Source organism: Pseudoliparis swirei, chromosome 18, assembly GCF_029220125.1.
Source record: "Pseudoliparis swirei isolate HS2019 ecotype Mariana Trench chromosome 18, NWPU_hadal_v1, whole genome shotgun sequence".
NCBI lineage: Eukaryota > Metazoa > Chordata > Actinopteri > Perciformes > Liparidae > Pseudoliparis > Pseudoliparis swirei.
Genome location: NC_079405.1, coordinates 21,316,581 through 21,335,199, shown reverse-complemented (window position 1 = coordinate 21,335,199; position 18,619 = coordinate 21,316,581). Strand labels below are relative to the sequence as shown.

General features: G+C 41.4%; 1 protein-coding gene across 2 annotated transcripts in view; it reads right to left on the bottom strand.

Moving 5' to 3' along the window:
- Positions 1–4,264: 4,264 nt before the first annotated feature.
- Positions 4,265–18,619, bottom strand: part of phf2 (PHD finger protein 2) — a 32,060-nt gene continuing 17,705 nt past the window's right edge. The window contains exons 10-22 of one of the 2 annotated variants that reach the window (XM_056437691.1): positions 18,450–18,541; positions 18,266–18,355; positions 17,166–17,519; positions 16,864–16,980; positions 15,120–15,232; positions 14,731–14,909; positions 12,941–13,008; positions 11,577–11,815; positions 9,892–10,241; positions 8,952–9,047; positions 8,757–8,866; positions 8,360–8,675; positions 4,265–6,595 (exon numbers count right to left, since the gene is read on the bottom strand). In XM_056437691.1, coding sequence (XP_056293666.1) covers positions 6,507–6,595; positions 8,360–8,675; positions 8,757–8,866; positions 8,952–9,047; positions 9,892–10,241; positions 11,577–11,815; positions 12,941–13,008; positions 14,731–14,909; positions 15,120–15,232; positions 16,864–16,980; positions 17,166–17,519; positions 18,266–18,355; positions 18,450–18,541 — 2,213 coding nt within the window. In that variant the 3' untranslated portion in view covers positions 4,265–6,506. The remainder of the gene's footprint in view (positions 6,596–8,359; positions 8,676–8,756; positions 8,867–8,951; positions 9,048–9,891; positions 10,242–11,576; positions 11,816–12,940; positions 13,009–14,730; positions 14,910–15,119; positions 15,233–16,863; positions 16,981–17,165; positions 17,520–18,265; positions 18,356–18,449; positions 18,542–18,619) is intronic. The other variant, XM_056437692.1, reaches the window with a different exon arrangement.

The window sequence follows — 18,619 nt, the reverse complement described above, 5'->3', positions numbered from 1 at the left end:
CTTCTTTCAAAGAAGCCAACTTCAAGGACAAATGACAACAACGCTACACGTGGTAAATACCCACGGCTTTAACGCTCAAGGTTTTCAAAACCATTGAATAATAACCAATAACGACACCAAGGGTGTTTCATGCGACACATTAATCCACAATTATATTCATTTCTAAGATGCTAAGTGCCACTCAAACCACACTGTTTGTGGCTGCTAATGTGGGAATTAAAGAAACTATAACTCTTTCCGTTCAATGCGGCATGCATCTGTATGTATCTGCACATATGACATGTTGGTCTTCAAGGAAATTATGCACTTTTATGGTTGGACATTTCTTGTCTGCTAAGAACAAATGTCAAAGTACTTGGTCATGATCGTGTATATGAACATGAACTATTGGTATAGAAAGTACTCCAAACATCCCGTACTGCTGTAGTGTGACTGCTGCAGCCAGTGAGTGAAACAACCTTTGCACGAGGCCTCGATCACGCTCACATTAATAATACTCTCAGTTGGGTGGGCTCTCGCTTCACTCGTGACACTCGTTTCCTTGACGGGCGTCAAAAAATTAACGGTTGAGAGTTGTTTTCCAGGTCCAAACTATCGGGCCTGCCAAAGGTTAAGGAAACACGCCGCCATGAAAAACAGAGCCCCTGTGTTTGCCTTGAAACCGGGCAGCGTTCCGCTTGCACTAGTCAAGCTGTCGGACGATCATTTTTACCCAAAGACAACGCTGTGTTTTTGTTTGACAATGCTTTTTGAGCTCGAGCTTCCTCCCGCTTCCATTACTGAAGGATGTTGAAGCCCTCGAATGGAAAGCTTGCAGACGATTAACCCTTTAGCAGCAGTGTGTCTAGGAGGGCTCACAAAAAAATAGCCAGTCGAACGTTTTCGTGCATCATGAGGATAACCTGCCAAATGATATCATCAGTAAGAGGGATACAATTCTTCTTTTTTTTTGGAAGCACACCAAACCAAACCAACGTGTGTGTGTGTGTGTCTCGGCAGAAGCCAAACGTCTCTCTGCACTTCCGCGTTCCCAGTGCAGCACCAGCAGAGGGCTTCCTGTCGGTTGATCCACGATGAGGGGAGCGGCTCCCAAAATACTGCCGAGCAACACCAGCTCCCGGGTCTGTAGCCACTTCTCCAGCAACCGCCACACAAAGCAGGAGGCCTCTTTGTGAGGCTCCCGGGGGCCCGCGCACAGTTTGCAGATCTCTGAAGCTTTACGGATCTGTTGGCGGAGGATTCACTGTGCCATTATTGCTAATGACAGCCCTGAACTCGGGAGAATGGGATGGATAAAAGGCAGAGCAGAGGGTGGTGGTGGGGGGGGGGGGCATCGTTGCACGGCCACACAAAGGCAAAGCTTAACCTGACATTCCTGTGTAATTAAGACATCTCTCACATGGCACGTTTCTCTTGACCACTGGGGACTCTCATACGGGACCGGAGGGGGTTTCAAAGCAACCGAGGGCGGCACGTTCACATCTGCCATCGCTAAGCCGGTGCAGCGTGGCCATGAATGCAGTTAGACTGTAACACTCCGCAGGCATTGTTTTTAATACACTGACGTTTAAATTGTGATCCCACTTGCCCTTTCGAGGTGGACCAACAGCACAACTGACAAAGAAACGAGGACGAGGCGTTCAGGGACCAGATATTTGATATGTAGGGCAATATTATTAGCTTTTTTTTTTTTAGATGTGCTCCATTTTTCCAGTAATAATGTTATTGTTATTATTTTTAAACATGATTCAAATCAACTTGTTGCAGCAACTTTGCTTCGAATTAATTTGTATTGTGAATTCCTGCGCTGCTATTTTCTATTGATTTACTTTGTATGCCACACCAAATTATCTGAGTAAGTGCTGATATAATACTTCATAGGGCCATTAAGCTGGGGAAGAGTAATTGTCTGAGAAAAAAATCAAACACAAAAATGTAACGGGTCAATTTACGTTAAAGAAAATCACAAATTTACAAGAACAAAAGTATTATTCTCTATCATTATAAAGTCATAAATTAGCAAGACTTCCCCAAACAAATGTGGATTAAGGCTTTGTTTTATGTCTGAAGTAGATGAACTGAACAAACTATGTACATTATAGGAAACCATATACTGATTTAAGTTTGGTTTTCTTGTACATTTTTGATTTTTCTCCTGCATTTACCACTTTAATTTGAGAGAATATCACGTTTTTATTTACAATTTATTTACAATCTTGGAAATTCTGGAATACACCTGAATAATGTGTGTCCCTGGCTATACCTACTATGGTCCCAGCAGCTTTTTGTTTTTCTTCCTGCCAGTTCAAGATCTTTTATTGTCGTTACACTGAAAACAGCCTCGTGGTGAATCCATCAGTGAGAGTCGGCGTGTGAAAATGATCCTGAGAGGACAAATTATGTGATTGTTTCATTTCGCTGAAGTCGGAGCACTTCGCGTTCTTGTGTTAACAATTAGCCAACAATAACAACTCACTTTGATGCTAACCAGGGTGGAAGCGGGGTCGCGACCTCTTTAACAGCCGCGCGCCCTCCTCTCATCCACACAGCCGCGGAGGAGACCGAGAGGTGAGGTGAGACGTGGACGCGGGTGAACATGCAGAGTCCCATGAAGATCGGTGCACGCTGTGTGTGTGTGTGTGTGTGTGTGTCCAGATGTGTCATTAGGCCAAAACCAGCTCAGAACTACCCCATCGCTCTTTAATTACACTTAATTGCCTTATTTTTGGCGGGGACTCCAATTTAAGCTCTCATTATGATAATCTCCTTTATGTTAATACAATTCGCCCCTTTTATGTAATTATACATTGTATGATATGACATATAATTGAAACACAACGTGAAGATGATTTGAAAACATGTATCCGTTGCAATATTCATATTTTTCTGGACGCCATCTAGTGGCATAGAGTTGCCGTTGCTTAAATAGAAATCTTTAGAAATAACTATATATATATATATATATAAATGTAAATATACTTGAGAGCACTTTTGAGGTTAATACATATGTAATGGTGTTGGCTTGGTTTGAATTAATTACTATAGTATATATATATGAACATATTTATATATATATATATACTTTATAAATAAATACAAAATATAAGATATATAAATAATAAGATGTATACAATATATATATGTATAAATAAATGTTATATAATATACATATTTTTTAAATATGTATATTATATAACTTGTTTATTATATAATATGTATATTATATATAAATAAAACATATAAATATTATATACATGAATACAAATATATATTATACATAAATTAATAGATACATTTATATATTAATATATTTCTGTACTCCATCTAGTGGCAAAAAATTGCCAGTTACAGTATATATAAAAATGTATTAATTAATGTGTAAATATAGATATTATATATATATATATAATACATATATGAATACACATACAGGACTGTCTCAGAAAATTAGAATATTGTGATGAAGTTCTTTATTTTCTGTAATGCAATTAAAGAAACAAAAATGTCATGCATTCTGGATTCATTACAAATCAACTGAAATATTGCAAGCCTTTTATTCTTTTAATATTGCTGATTATGGCTTACAGCTTAAGAAAACTCAAATATCCTATCTCTAAATATTAGAATATCATGAAAAAGTATACTAGTAGGGTATTAAACAAATCACTTGAATTGTCTAATTAACTCGAAACACCTGCAAGGGTTTCCTGAGCCTTGACAAACACTCAGCTGTTATAAATCTTTTTTTTTACTTGGTCTGAGGAAATATTCAAATTCTATGAGATAGGATTTTAGAGTTTTCTTAAGCTGTAAGCCATAATCAGCAATATTAAAAGAATAAAAGGCTTGCAATATTTCAGTTGATTTGTAATGAATCCAGAATGCATGACATTTTTGTTTTTTTAATTGCATTACAGAAAATAAAGAACTTTATCACAATATTCTAATTTTCTGAGACAGTCCTGTATATAGGTATTACATATTGATCCCCTTACTGAACCCTGTTTGGCAAGCAGGCGTCCTCGAGTAAAAAGAGTCCGACTACTTGAGAGCACTTTTACCGTTAATACATTTTTAATGGTGTAGACTTTGGCTTGGTTTTAATTAATGACTTGGCATGAGCCGCTGCTCGAGAATCTTCAAAGTGAGTCTAGAAGCCGAAAGATCGGGCTCTCTTTTTTTGGCAAATAATAAAAAGAAGAAAGAAGAAAAAAAAGCCAGTTTTGTAATGAGTGCGATGCTGAAAGCACGACAACATGTGAAGCAGGGGAGAAAAAACAAAACACGTTTAGTCGTCACCACAGAAGCCGTCACATTGCAGAGTGGGAGAGGAACACATTACAAAGTAGGGTTGTTGTTTTTTTTCCACATTAACTGTATTGCAAAAAGTAAACAAGGCGGACAGTCATATCATCCAACAACAATATGCTTCTTCCTCGGAATCTTACCATTTCCTTGATGAAAAAAAAGAAAAGAAGAAAAAAAAGAAAAGAAAGATGAGCCCGAATCGTCTAATTACAGAAAAATATAGATTCAGGTCAAAAAGTGTTGTTGTAGATACTTACTATAGTAGTACTGTGAATAACAGTGAGGGAAGACGGCTACGACAGGTCGCATTCACTGCCCGGGCACAGTGGACGCATTTTAATAGGTCGGACATAGAAAAATAAACCACAACAAAGCAACACACGTATATTGTACAAAATAAAAACCTGACAATGTCCCACTGACAGTTTGATCGGAGCGCAGTGGAGAAGTTCATGAACACTTGCAGCTCCTTGTCCTGGCCTAAAGAAAACGGTGCGATGGAGGCGTGAACGCAACTGCTTAGAACTATAATATTAACAATAATAATTATAATTATAATAACACATTGGAAATGTTTCCCATGACAACATTGACATTGAGTGAAGATTGAATGGAGCTTTTGAAAACAAATTGCTAATGTAGATTCTAGTGTGTACAATGTGCCAAACACACAAACACACACACACTTCCCCCCCAAAACAATTATAAGTTGATGACATATTTAAAAACAGAACAAAAAGCTCTTTAAGAATTGTACAAGTATAAAAAAGCTACAAACATTAATAAATTACATCACTGACACAGAAACACTTCACAAGGTGCTAGTAAAATAATTCCGAAAACCCTTCAGGATACTAGAACTCGAACAAGAGGCTGGTCAGAGAAACTTTAAGTGTTTTTCTTTCTTTTCTTGTTTTTTTAACATAATGTTGCCCCTCAAAGCTCCGTCTCTTGTTCAAACAGAATCACAATACAATTAGCTTTGTGTATGTTAGGCCATATGACAATAAAATGTATTATTTCTTCAGTTGTTTTCCAGGCAACACCTTTTAAATCGAACGGAATAAAAAATAAAAAGTTGAAATGAATCTGTTTAAAAAAGAAAAACTATAAAAGTTGATAAATCAGGACTATACTAGATATATACTATATATATATATATATAGTGTAGTCTATATATGTATATTCATATGAATTTTTTAATAATGAGCAAAAAACTGTAAAAATGTAGAATTAAGCCTCAAGGGGAAAGGATACAAAAAGTAGTAATTTTAAAGGCTATATACAAGCTACATTCTATATACTGTACTGTGTGAAGACGATGAGAGATGAGTGGAGGTGGTCGGTGCTGCCTGTGAAAGCAAAGGAAGAGAGAAAGTATCCCCATGTAACTGCAGACATGACATGGATGAGGCTTATCATTGGCCACAGGTCTCACGTAGTGTCACGCGTTCGATACCCGTCGTGTCCCAAACACATTCAGTCCTATGTTAGCCTCGCGATTGACCTTGTGCTTTCCAGTTGTTCCTCCAAGTCTCACTGCCAATCTATGAACTCGACATCAATAAATAAATATCGGTGCCGATAGTGCTCTGCAAACCCAAAGTGTTCACGCAGAGAGACAAAAGCTCCGGTTGACTTCAGTCAACAACAAAAAGCGGCCGGCGATGCACACAGACAATCTTGGCTGGGAGGGAAGGAGGTTTTATTTTTATTTTTTTATTCCCGTGTCAACCCGTCGATCATCAGCCAGCGTGGCAATGATAAGCTGCATCCATATAGTAGGAATTAATGTGTAAAATCCCCCAACCCTGACCCAAGCGGAGCATGCAACTGAATACATGCAAGGGATACTTTAAAAAAATCTTGGAATGACGGCAATGTACTTCTACTTCATGTTTTAGCGACCCCTGATAAACTGACAGCTGTAGTAAAATGAGACATGTTCTCTTAAAAAATATTTATAGTAGGTTCTGTACACTTTAATATCTGAAAGTTATAAAGTAAAAGTAGAGGCAAAAACCTATTTGAGTGATGTTCTTCTTAGAAATTGAAAAATGCATGATTTTCTTGATGTTTTGTTATGTTGTTGTTTTTTCTCCATTATTGGCTTTAATCAGTGAACAGGGGGGGGGGGTGAGGTTGGGATGGGACCCCGCTCATGAATTCCCAGTCCGACAGCAGTCTGCTGCTGCATGCTACAGGAGGAGCTTTCCATTTCGATGGATCTTTAAAATCTTTCCAAGTCTCTGTTTGGCCGTCGCCATGCCTTTCTTTAGCCGCTTAGCTGCGAAGGGAACGAGAAAAGAGTGTTAGTATTCCTGCTGCAGTCATAACTTACAACAGTTTTTATTATTATTAAACCATTGCTTCCATATGAAGCAAAATATTACATATTTCAACTGCCTTGTCGACATGCACGCTTAAACCCCATCTCCCACAAAATACTGTTCCCATACAACTTAATTGAAACATATTTTCTCCATCTGCACTTTTAAACATGTGGCTTGGAAATTCAAACTAAACAAAAACGCAACTAAACTACTTTGTGATGTTTAGAAAAACATCATGGTTTGGCTTAAAAGTTAGATAATGTTTGTATTGGCAAGAATCTGGCGGTACGATAATTATCACAACACAGGGGTTACAAATCAATATATTGCAGTACTAAATGCAAGGTTATATACTGTATGCAAGGTTATAGACTAAAATCTCATTTTAGAATTTTTTAAATTAAAAACACACCATCATCTGCAAAAAAAGGCAGAGTAAAAGAAGTTTACTTTTCTTTGACATGTTTTCACAAATATTTTTTTTTAGAGCGACACTGGCGCGACGTATTGTTGCGATATGAGAGCATTGGTATTTTTTACACCTCTATTTGTTATGTGTTGAATTTACGGGCGTAAATGAAAACAGGTCAGCGTTGATCTTATTCGGGACACAGCGGCCTCCTGGGTGAACGTCCCGTGTTTGTTTTGACCCCCCCCCCCCGCCCACTCTCATGATCGAAAAATGTATTTGCCTATATGTCAAAAAACAAAAGTAATGCAGGAGAAAATATGTTCGCTCAGAGTGTAACTGACAGTGCTGTCTCGTTTTAGGTAAAAGGTCATTTTTAGGAGCTTGCTAGTTCGGACTCTTCTTCATTGCCTTCATACTGGAGCATGGGTTTGTTAATTAGCTCAATAATGCACCCGACTGTCGGTCAGTGGAATAACGTCAACATTGGTAGGCGTGCGTATGCGCCTCCTAATAACATTGTTACTATGGAACCGTGAACCTAAAACCCAACTACAATCATTCGTGTTGCAATTCCTCTCCGTTGAGGTCGATCATTGTCACAGATGAGTTAATATTCCTTTTAATTAAGAGAAATGTTGTTATTTGAGCTCATTTCATGTTTGATTATAAATACAAATGCATGTACTGTTGAAATGCGTTCATTAAATGCTCATTTAGTTCAGGATCAGAGACTTTCTCAGAGCACCTTGGAGGCCTTGAAATCAAGGTGCATGTATCTGAAGGGTTGTGTTCTCTGCATCCGACCATTTACACATCTGCAGTTCATAGAACTGTCGAGCAGGATGAATATGCTTTGCATGCGTAAAAGGCAGCAGCTGCTCAACCGTGCCGTTTATTACTCGTTCCATTCAAGGAGCGCTTTATTGTACGAGCCTGTGAGAAGAATGTCGTTCTATAGGGAAAACAAGGGGAATAAATGTTTCCCTTGAAGAGTCGCTCCATTTGATTTCTCGTAATACTTCATTATACTCTGGCAAAACAATATATTGCATGTCAAAAAATAAGTGATGTAATGCTTCTTCATTAATAATAAAGCTCATCAAGGGCATCAACCCATCGTGTATTCCAAGCGCCGACAACAGCACAGAGGCTCCGTGATTCAAAACCACGAAATGTTACAACTCCTTCTGACCGTGACCAGATCCACCACTTCCTCCGTTTCGTTCTGACCCGTCACACTAATTAATAAATGCTTTGGATTCCCGTCCGCCTCAAGAGGAAGTAATCCTCGCTCCTTCCGACTCACCTTTGGCGTCTGCTGACACGGCGCGATCCCCCTTCGCCGCGCCGCCGCTGTTGGTGCTCGTCGTGTTGGTGCTGTTGGGAGAAGACATCGACGGTCGCCTCTGGCTAAGAAAAACCCCCGGCGCCATGGGCTGCGGCCCCCCCGCTGGCGACTTGACTGTTCCAGTGTTGAACTCGTGGTCCGTCAGGCTGCCGTCTTGGGAGTCCAGATTGTGCTCCGGCGAGCTACTGTCCTGAGAGATTTTCGGGGGCTCCTCGACTACTATTGCCTTCTTTTTGGTGCTTTTCTTCTTCTTCTTTGTTTTCTGCTGCTCCTCCTGAGGACAGGACACTTTGTTGGTTGCGGGCTGCTCGAAGTACGCTCACCATCACGACGTGGAAACTGTGTCACGACATACCTGGTGAGAAAGCTTCGCTGCGGCGGCAGCCAGACCCGTTTCGATGGCGGCCACTCGGGCTCCGTCTCTCGCCGGCCGCTCCTGGCGGGGAACCGAGGGTCCCACGCGTGCTGTGATGACATCCACGTCAAAGGTTTTAGAACACATTTAGTCTGAAACGTGTAGAACTCACATCGCAAAGGCAGGTGTATTTACCTGTCGGGCTGTACGGAGTGTCGTCGCTGCTTTTCCGTTTTTTCGATCTGGATTTGAAAACGGGATTGTCCTCTTCGGACTCCAGCGAGGGGTAAACTAAAATGGTAAAAGATGCAACCGATTAGTAACGCATCCCGACGAGAGGATGTAGGAAATTAATCCCTACAATTATTGTCACATATGTAGAGCATAGAAGACTCAAGTGCACTTATTTCTGCTTTCCGTGCATCTAAAAAATGTTTCCATTGACAGCCTGCGGGACAGCTGTGTGACAGCTGTTGACTCCCCCCCCCCCCTCCCTCTGCCTGCTCACAGCCCAAATTCCATCTGAGACGTTTAATATCGGATAATTGGATAATCAAGATTAACAACACAAAAAAGAAAAAGAAGAAAGGAGCGTGTGCCAGTGTGTGAGGAAAGCTTCACACTGGTCCGAAGGTTTCAGCTCGGGAATGTTCGTGCTACGAGCGACTAATTAGACGCTAATTAGAAGTTAAAAATGCATGTAAAATAACAATTCGCAACTTTTTAATGGCGTATTAACAAGCTGGGAGGAACCCATTCAGCTGTGTTTGGATAGAGCTCACATAGAAAATGTTTCAAAGAGGTTGGGGGGGGGGGGGGGACCACAAAATAAATCACTCTAAAGGGCAGATTTGGAAAAGGAGGCACGGAGAATAAACACGAACCCTATCATCTTCTCCTGATGAAAAGTTCAAGGCCACATTTAGAACTAAAGGCCCACATGTTGATCCATCAAGTGTCAATCTGTTTTGAACAGCACCTGCTGGCTGCGGTGACAATCGGGTGTGGCAGATAATAATTTCTCATTCCATCGCCCTAAGGCGTGACCCCGTGACACTGGCCTGACCCCGGCTAACTCCGGTCCTTCATAATAAATACAAATGCTGCTCAAACGGAAACAAGAGGGATGAGTCACCGTAGTCGGAGTCCTTGAAGCACGCGTCCATGTGGTCCTGGTCGTCGTCGTAATCCAGACTCTCGATGCTGCTGCTCTTCCTGGGTTTCTTCGGGAGCCGCTTGGTGGGCCGCTTGCTGTTGCCGCCGCCGGCCTTCTTGCCGGCCTGCGCGCCGTGCGAGTTGCCCTTGGACTGGCTGTTGCCCTTGGACTGGCTGTTGCCCTTGGACTGGCTGTTGCCCTTGGACTGGCTGTTGCCCTTGGACTGGCTGTTGCTCCACGGCTGCTGCAAGCTGTCTGAAGACGACAGGTTGGCCATGGACAGCATGCCCTGAATGGCCTCCTGTGTGCTGGGAGATGCAGGTGGCTGACTGTAAGTACGTCAATAAAAAATACACAACAACACAGCCATTACACAGCCGTCGGCACGCTGACAAGAGGTGTAGAGTGAAAGGAAAGAAAGGCTTTGAAGTCAGCAGTTGTGCCATTGAGCGTCGTTGGCGTTTGGAAATTCTCGCGCAAAACTCCGAGGACGCGTGATTACTTTTAGAAGCAGGTGCGGAAAATATCTTCACACACCTATTATGCTGCGTTCACAGCAATATTGTTCGCGCGAGTAGATCCCGTGCAACGTCAATGTACCGACGCGAATGGTTGCGATTGACGCGATTTTTTAGCGGGCGCCGCGAATGACGCAAATTGAGGGAAGCGAAAAAATCTGCCTCATTCGCCTCAATAAATATATTAAATATTTCAACTCTGGTGAAAAATTTGCCCGACGCTGAGTTGCGAAAGCCAATCAACGTTGAGATGCTCAACCATTACTGAATCTAACTGGCTGCTGCTGCTCTAGTAGCGCTGGAAGCGGCAGTCATTCAGACGAAGTCGGTGAAAATCAGCGAGCTGTGTGAGCATACGGCTGATGTTATGAACCCAAACACGAGGGCGCTAGATGTTCAGACGTTTATGGGATTGATATCTACAATAAGTATAAAGCAGAACTAGTGGTTAGTTCTTCCATGGTGGATGAAGGAAATGATAACTGTTTCCATGGAGTAAAGCCACGGAGATAAACCACGCCCCCTCACAGTCTTGAATGTAGCGAATAAGCCACAAATCGTCTAGCGAGTAAACTCACGTGAGTAAAGCGTTGCGAAAATTCGCAGCACTTTTGGTGTGAACGCAGCATTAAGTTGTTCGCTGCTGAGCTGCAACAACGAGCAAAGCAGCTTTACTTCACGCGCTCACCGCGCTGCCTCTTCAAAGCCCCGCCAAACAATTTGAGAAATGAACATCATTTCAGCCGATGTTTCTGTCTTTCTTTCACTGCTCATTTGTGGTGGGAAATAGACCATCAAGAGCCGAACCCGACAGCAAATAAGCAGGAGGCAAAGGGAAGAGCCCGGAGCAACGCAGCGTTTGATGGATTACGGCGTAACGAACCAAACATCGACTGAACACAAACTGCCGACCGCTCGAAGCAAAGTTATAAAAATTCAGCTTTTTCATCCAATTACATCCCGGTTTGAGCGTGCCGTTTGTTTGTCAGTTTATTATGGACTCTAAAAATTTCTGCTGAGAGGGGAAAAGAAAAAAAGGGCCCCACGGGGGCCATTCAGAGAGCAGCGCTGCACATGTGCCGCAACCCAAAGTGTGTTTAAATTGGTGCTGAAGGAACCAAGGTACATCATGGGGGGTCAGTCTACCTGTTGGCGCTGTAGTCAATCCCTCCCACTTGCTTGCTCGCCTGCAACAGGTCGAGAATCCCTGCAGCGCTGCCGCCCTTTTTCTTGACCTTGGAGTTGCGACTCTTCGCCTCGGGCTTGGCCTCAGACTTGGCCTCGGACTTGGCCTCGGACTTGGCCTCGGACTTGGCCTCGGACTTGGCCTCAGACTTGGCCTCCGTGTCTATGTGCAGAGTCTCTTCGTCTGAGGAGTCCAAAGTCTGTTTTTGGGACAAAGTGGTAGAAGAGAAGAACAATGTGAGAGAACGTATGAGAGACACGGCCATTCGCAGCCAACCTTCCTGTTTTCGATGGGATTTATAATAATATAATATTTTTTTAAGAATCAAAATGTTACAATTTCCCGAAGTGAAAGCACGCTGTGAAAGGGTTAAAGTTCTAAGACAAAAACACAGATAAACCCTAGACCTGGAAAACGCCATGCTAGCAACCTGTCAATCACAAGGTAGCCTCGCCCTAAGGGACTGCTTTATGGTCTATTTGATTCTAAATGGACTATAATATACTAAATTAACATCATGGTGTATTGAAGAAGACTGCACACTAGAGATTGAGAACATAAAATTCATGTTTACTGAGGGAATAAATCAAGTGAGTAATTTTCTTCTATACAAGCAGAGGAGTTGCCCCCTGATGGACATTAGAGAGAATGCAGGTTGACACCTGATTTTGCTGCAGTTATATTGTTTGTTATATGACCGAGGCCAAAATTACCCAGACCTCAGGACAAAAATTAGGTGTAGACCTCGACCGACACTCACTATGTGGTTATTTAGTTGCACACAAATGTATTTTGAAATTTGCACCATGTCAATTTTGACAAATGTAGACAAAACGGGTAACAACACAACCGCTACAGGGCCTTGTGTCACTTTATCGACGACAAAATTATGAATTCATAATAAATCTGGGGCTTCTGAAACCCCAGAGGATCTGAAGTAAACTATAAGACCGTGTTCTGATTGTCAGTAACCTCTCACTATTAACCCAATAGCATCTGGTATGAGTCTGTTTTTTCTTCTTCCCCCGGACATGCCACAGCTATTTCCTTCATCATTATGTGGCGGTTCACAGCTGAGGGAGCTTCCTCTTCTTCTGATTCACCTAGAATTCACTTTTTCCAATCGTTTTTGGGGTTGTTGTTTTTTTATCTGTGTTTTAAAGGTGTTTTGCAGCATGTCCTTGTGCATAAAATCTTTTAGAAAACGATTGTTCATTTTCACAAGTTCAGAGTGTTAGAATGAGTGGACGGAGCTGTCCTTTGTTTGATCACTGAACAGTCTCTTCATGTAGAAAGAGTAGTGTAAGTGTCATGTAGGACGTACCTTGGTCACCGAGGGTTGGAACTTTGGTTTCTTGGCTGGCTGAATGGGTTCTTTGATGTCTGACAAAACTAGAAGAAAATACATTCAACAATAAGCAATAGCATAAACAATAGTTTGTTGATCAAAATTATATTTGTTCCTTATTAATAGCCTGGCTAGGCATCAGTGCCAATACAAAACCCGATCCTCGGTACTCCTGACAAAGCAATACATAAAGGACCAACATGTCGGATTCAGTGGAATAGCGTGGTAGCAGGCTGAACCGACTGAAACTCCCCTGCTACTCCTCCCTTTCTAAGACTGCGGTAACATCTACCGCAGAGTGCAAAGCCGGGGGGGTGTTGCGGTTGTGGACCTTCGCCTCTGTAGAGTTGTAACGTTTTTTATCTTCTATGTCTATGTTTTAAATGAATACATAAGAAAGATATGATAATTAATAAGGGATAAGAATATTATGAAGAATGTATTAGGTAAAAAAGAGAAGAAAGTCACTGTATCTCTATGCTTATTATAATCTGCTTATGTTTATTATAACTATAAAATAGATAGATAGATAGATATGTACTTTATTAATCCCCAAGGGGAAATTTGTCGTAACAGTAGCAGCACCAATAAACTAAACACACAAGAATAAAAAATAAAATATAAAAAACAGGGATGAAAGATAAAGATGTATACAAGAAGTATACAAAGTAAAATATAAAATAAAATATATATGTATCTATACAACATATATGCATACACAATACAATACTAATGACAAATTAAATTAAATATAAAAATATTAAATATAGACAGTGTGCAAATAAGATGATTCAGGTATGAATGAAATTCAAATGAGATTTTTAAACTGAGATTTTTTAAATTTCCCCACTGTGGGACAAATAAAGGAATATCATATCATATATGTATTGATTATAGGAGGTGTAGTTAAAAAAATGGAGGTTGCCCTTGGCGATCGTATAAACAGCTGTTTTCCAGCCGGGGAAAAACATTTTATTTTGAAAACCGTCTTATTGTGAAAACTGGAAAGAGTTTTGTTCCACAAACAAGAAGTGGGGGAAACTATTGAAAGTAGCGAGCTGTTTGTTAGCGAAGCCTCGCTTCCCGTGAAGCGGTTAGCGAATAGCATGCTGTGTTGAATGAAAGGCGGAGCACGTTACCTTGAAGCCTCACGTGGATAAGACAGACCGTTAACTATGAGCAGAGAGCCTGTGGCCTCCGAGCCACGTGAGCGCGCCCACCCGGGATAACATATATACTGATGACCCTTTTTACTATTAAATACTTTTTATTATAAATCTCTGGGTTTGGGAATCCTTCTTCCACGCACGGGCAACTCGAGATTCTTTAGACTTGACACCTCGCTAAGGGACCATCCTTTCCGTAAAAACACGACTAAAGAAGCAACGAAATTTGCGGCGTGCACTGTTTCACGAGTGCGGTGGAGAACTACGGCGGCCTTCGGGTAAAAACGTTAGTCACCGTGACATCAGCCATAGTTTTGTAGACTGCGATTTTGACATTTTGGTCGCGGCCATCTTGGTTTATAGCTGTCGCCATCTTGTTTATTGGCAACCAGCAGTGACACGAGAGGGTGGAAATAAGTACAACCGAACGCTGACTAATATATATTTTTAAATAAAATAAATGTCCTCATTTTTAACAGGAAATATCAGATCAAAGAAAACACAACTATATACTATATCAGCCACCAATTTAAAAAAAGCATTGAGGTTGATACCCAGCCCCAGACGATACTTTAAATAAACTGACGAACGAACACTCACAGGACAGATCTCTCTTGATGGTGTTCTTTTTCCGCCTGATGGGGAATTCGTCAATCTTCAGCTCCCCCTCGTCGGAGACGTACTCGTACTCGTCTCTCACCGGCTTGGATTTGTCCTCCTTTAGGTTTTGTAATGATCCAAAAACACTTGAGTTGGTCTGAGGTTTCAGTGTCTTGGAGCTGAAAAGGAAAACCACAGGACAATGAGTGAGTTGAAGCGAGACTCAGCCGGGCGCTCGCCAAGAAGTCCTGGAGTTGGCTCTCATGGCTCTGGTGCTGATCGCCACATAGCTCTATAATCACCATAACGCACCACATGAGACGGTGAACACGCTCTCCTCTCCTCGGAGAACCAGTCCGCCAAAAGGTTGCTGCGGCAATTATACGTACCCGAGTGTCTTCTTGTGTGACATGGTGAAGCTGAATCTGTCTTTTTTGCCCGACAACGGTGTCCTGTCAAACTTGCACTCCTCCATTTTCAGCAGGGAATCTGGTTTACTATTCTGAAAGGTCAAAGAGGGAACAATGTCAGAGGAGCGCGCACGCGCAAATGAAAACGCCACGCATCTTTAGTGACGAGAATCAAAAGATCCACTTGAGATTTGACACTTCAGACAAAAACATGTTTTTTCACACACTGTTTATTTTAGAGATTTTAGTCTATTTTGCTTCCATAACATGGCTACGTTCAGACTAGTGGAAAGAAAACCTTTCGAAACACATCCAGGTGTTTATTTTACCGCTTTGTCGGCTTTCATCTGTAGATTTCTCTTAAATTCGCCTAGTTACCATGAGCGAATGCCTCATTTGCATATTTAAAAAGAACATTTAAAAGAAAGTATTGTCTTAACGTCAGTAATCAACTTTTTTTTACCCTCTTCATTTCGAGAAAAGGCTGTTTTCTCTAAATGAGTTAGTGCTCAGACATCTCCCCTTCAGCAGCTCTCACATCCACCAACCTTTACACTTTCTTTCCTCTCTTTATTTAAAGGTTTTGTCGAACAGTGTTTTTAATTTATCATTCATAGCCTCATTTATAAAACATGTAGTTCCTGAAAACTGATTTATTTTGTAAGTAGTTGACTGAATAATTTGTTACCTAAATGAATCCTGACTCCAATGTTTAGATTTCTAATCTAGAAATGTATGCAAATTGACACATATTTAATAAGATAATGCCTCATTTCAATATCTAAGCATAACATTTTCAGAAGAAATTGGAAGACATATAGTATTTCTTTTATATAATGGTGATATATTTTAGTGTTTAACCGTTACACCCCAAGTGATGTCATTTTAACATCTGTTAGACCAAAAAGTTAAATGATACAAAACGTATCAGCAGTAACTTTCTATTCAACTCATTTTAAAACACAAGAAAATAAAACCATTTCTGTTAATAATAAAAAAAAGAAAAATGAAATCATCATGACAGTTGATATTTTCTTGTGACATTTTCTGACCCAATTTAAAGTGAATCAAATTTCCAAATAAGGAATGCAATGCCGCTGCCATGAAGGAAAATCACCACTGAGCCGACTGTGTAATTAACTGAAACCCAAGAATATGCATTTAAAAAAAAAATATTCACTCCCAAACTAAAAAGGCATGCGCCGCCGCCGTGTAACCTGAAGCCGACAGTTAATGTTTGTCTTCTTTGTAACCGACGGCGACATCGTCCTTAACTGCCCCTGGACGCGCTGCAGGGAAGCTGCGAACACTTTGACGTGATTGGACGGCGTTCACAAACCCCCGCCCCCCCCCCTTGTTGTCCAGCCATACAACAAAGATGAGGCCATGTGTAAATACTTAGATGGAAGGCACAGGATACGGACGTGGCCTAATTCCATTAGATAAACTCTGGGATTGTGGATTTTTCTGGAGCAGCTCTTGATGAGCTGCAGGCCTCAAATGTGCGACTCGGGTGCCACATCATTATTTTTGATGATTGCTTTGAAGTGAAGTGTCCAAATCACTTCTGGATGATCCTACGTTTTATTTTCCCTTTTCTTCTGCTAAGCCGCGTCACCTTCACACGTGTTTGAGTCGTCTTTACCAAATGTTTATTTGAACATGTGAAGGATTGTGATATTTACTCTGGCCTGTAACGAGCTGCCATTCCATTGACTCTTACCTTATACTTCCATTTCGCTTCGGTCTTGTTTTTATTCTGCTCTCTGATGTCAAACTTCTCCATGTTGTTCTGCTTTGACATTTCCTTCTCCGATATGCTCAGGACGTTCTTCACAGCCTGAAGAAACACGCAGTGATTAACACACAGAAAGCGGCTGTGGGTGGCTTTTACTATTCTGCAAATGCTTGACTTTGAGCAAGGGGATGCAAAATGGCTCACACTAAGCCAAACCTATGGTTACAAATAATCGCTCCACAAATCAAGGACGATTACATTTTCCGTTCATGTTGCCGTGCGCTCACCTTTGTCTTTTTCGGCTGGTCCATTTTACTCAAGATGTCCTTCGCATGGGACTCAAGTGCAGCGAAGCTGGAGGGTTTAGGAAGCGGCGATGACTCTTTCGCTTTCTTCTCTTTCTTCTTCCCTCCTTCCTTGACCGTGGGAACCTTCGCAGGCTTGTGGGCCTTGGCCATCTTCGGGGGTTTGGGAGGCTTGGGAGGCTTGGGGGGTTTGGTAGCTTTCTTCCTGGCCTTCTCTCTGCTGGGCGAGGGGACGGGGGCCGGGGAGTCGGGCTCTTCAGGCTCGGAGTGGGTGGACGGGGAATCCTCCACCGGGGCCTTAATGCTAGGCTCGCTCTTAATGGCTTTTGTTGCAGTCTAGAAATAAAAGCACGGAATTGTGAAGTGAGCTATAGTTTTGTCATCGGCAATCCCAACTGAGACAATTGAAGCCCCACTGCACGACCACTGACATTACTAGTTAGTTGGCCAATTAGTTAAAAAATGTAAAAACACATCACAATCAATACTTAATTTACTTCACAAAGACACCTCTGTTTGTCTTATTTCCCCAATTTCAGTTAAATTGGTGTCCAACAACAGACCTCAGAACTGAATAACTCCCTTGACTTTAAGTAGTGATGAGATAACATTCAGGAACCATTTCAGTCTCAGTGGTGCTTCTTCTTGAGCTAAATGAAGGTATGGTGACTTTGGGTAAGGGGTGCCTTATGTTCTCTTGTTGGAGAAGCTAATGTTGAATGGATAATTCTGCTCTGGGGAGGATGAATGTTCTTGCAATTTACATGGATTATGTGATATTAGTGATAAATCCCACTTTAATCCCTGCATGGACCCATATCAATAAATGTTTTTTTACTTGACTTTGATGCTACAACAAAAGGCATCAGAATCATTGGGGGCCATGAATATCCACAGTAGATGAATGCAGTTGTTGCAGTCCTAACAGTAGTTATTGAGAGACTCTCATGTTGCACATACGGCCGACATCACCTTCTTGATCTAAAATTTCAAACGGACGTCTCTTCCCGCCAAATTGTCAAAAAATACCTGTAACTTTGAGAGAGCAGCTGATTATATTGACAAAAACAAAATGACATTACCTCTGACATTCTGATCTCTTTGGCGAGATCCTTGATGAGCTGTGATGGTTTCATGTTCTCTGGAAGCTCGTCTTCATGTTCCAAGAGGGCCTGTTCCGAGGACAACAAACAAACCTGTCATTGCTTTTCTTAGCCGCTTCGATGGACGACCGACACACACAAACGCAACCCAACGTGTCCGAACCTGTTTTTTAGTCCAAGACCTGAAAGCTCCATTGATGATTTTGGCACCATGTATCAGGTATGGGGCTGGCTGCTTATTTGCTTTGTGTAAACCTGCAGGAAGAATGCAAATGTTAACACTAAATGAATCCGGACTTTTGAACTTGGAAAAAGTCAAAGCTATTAAGTTCT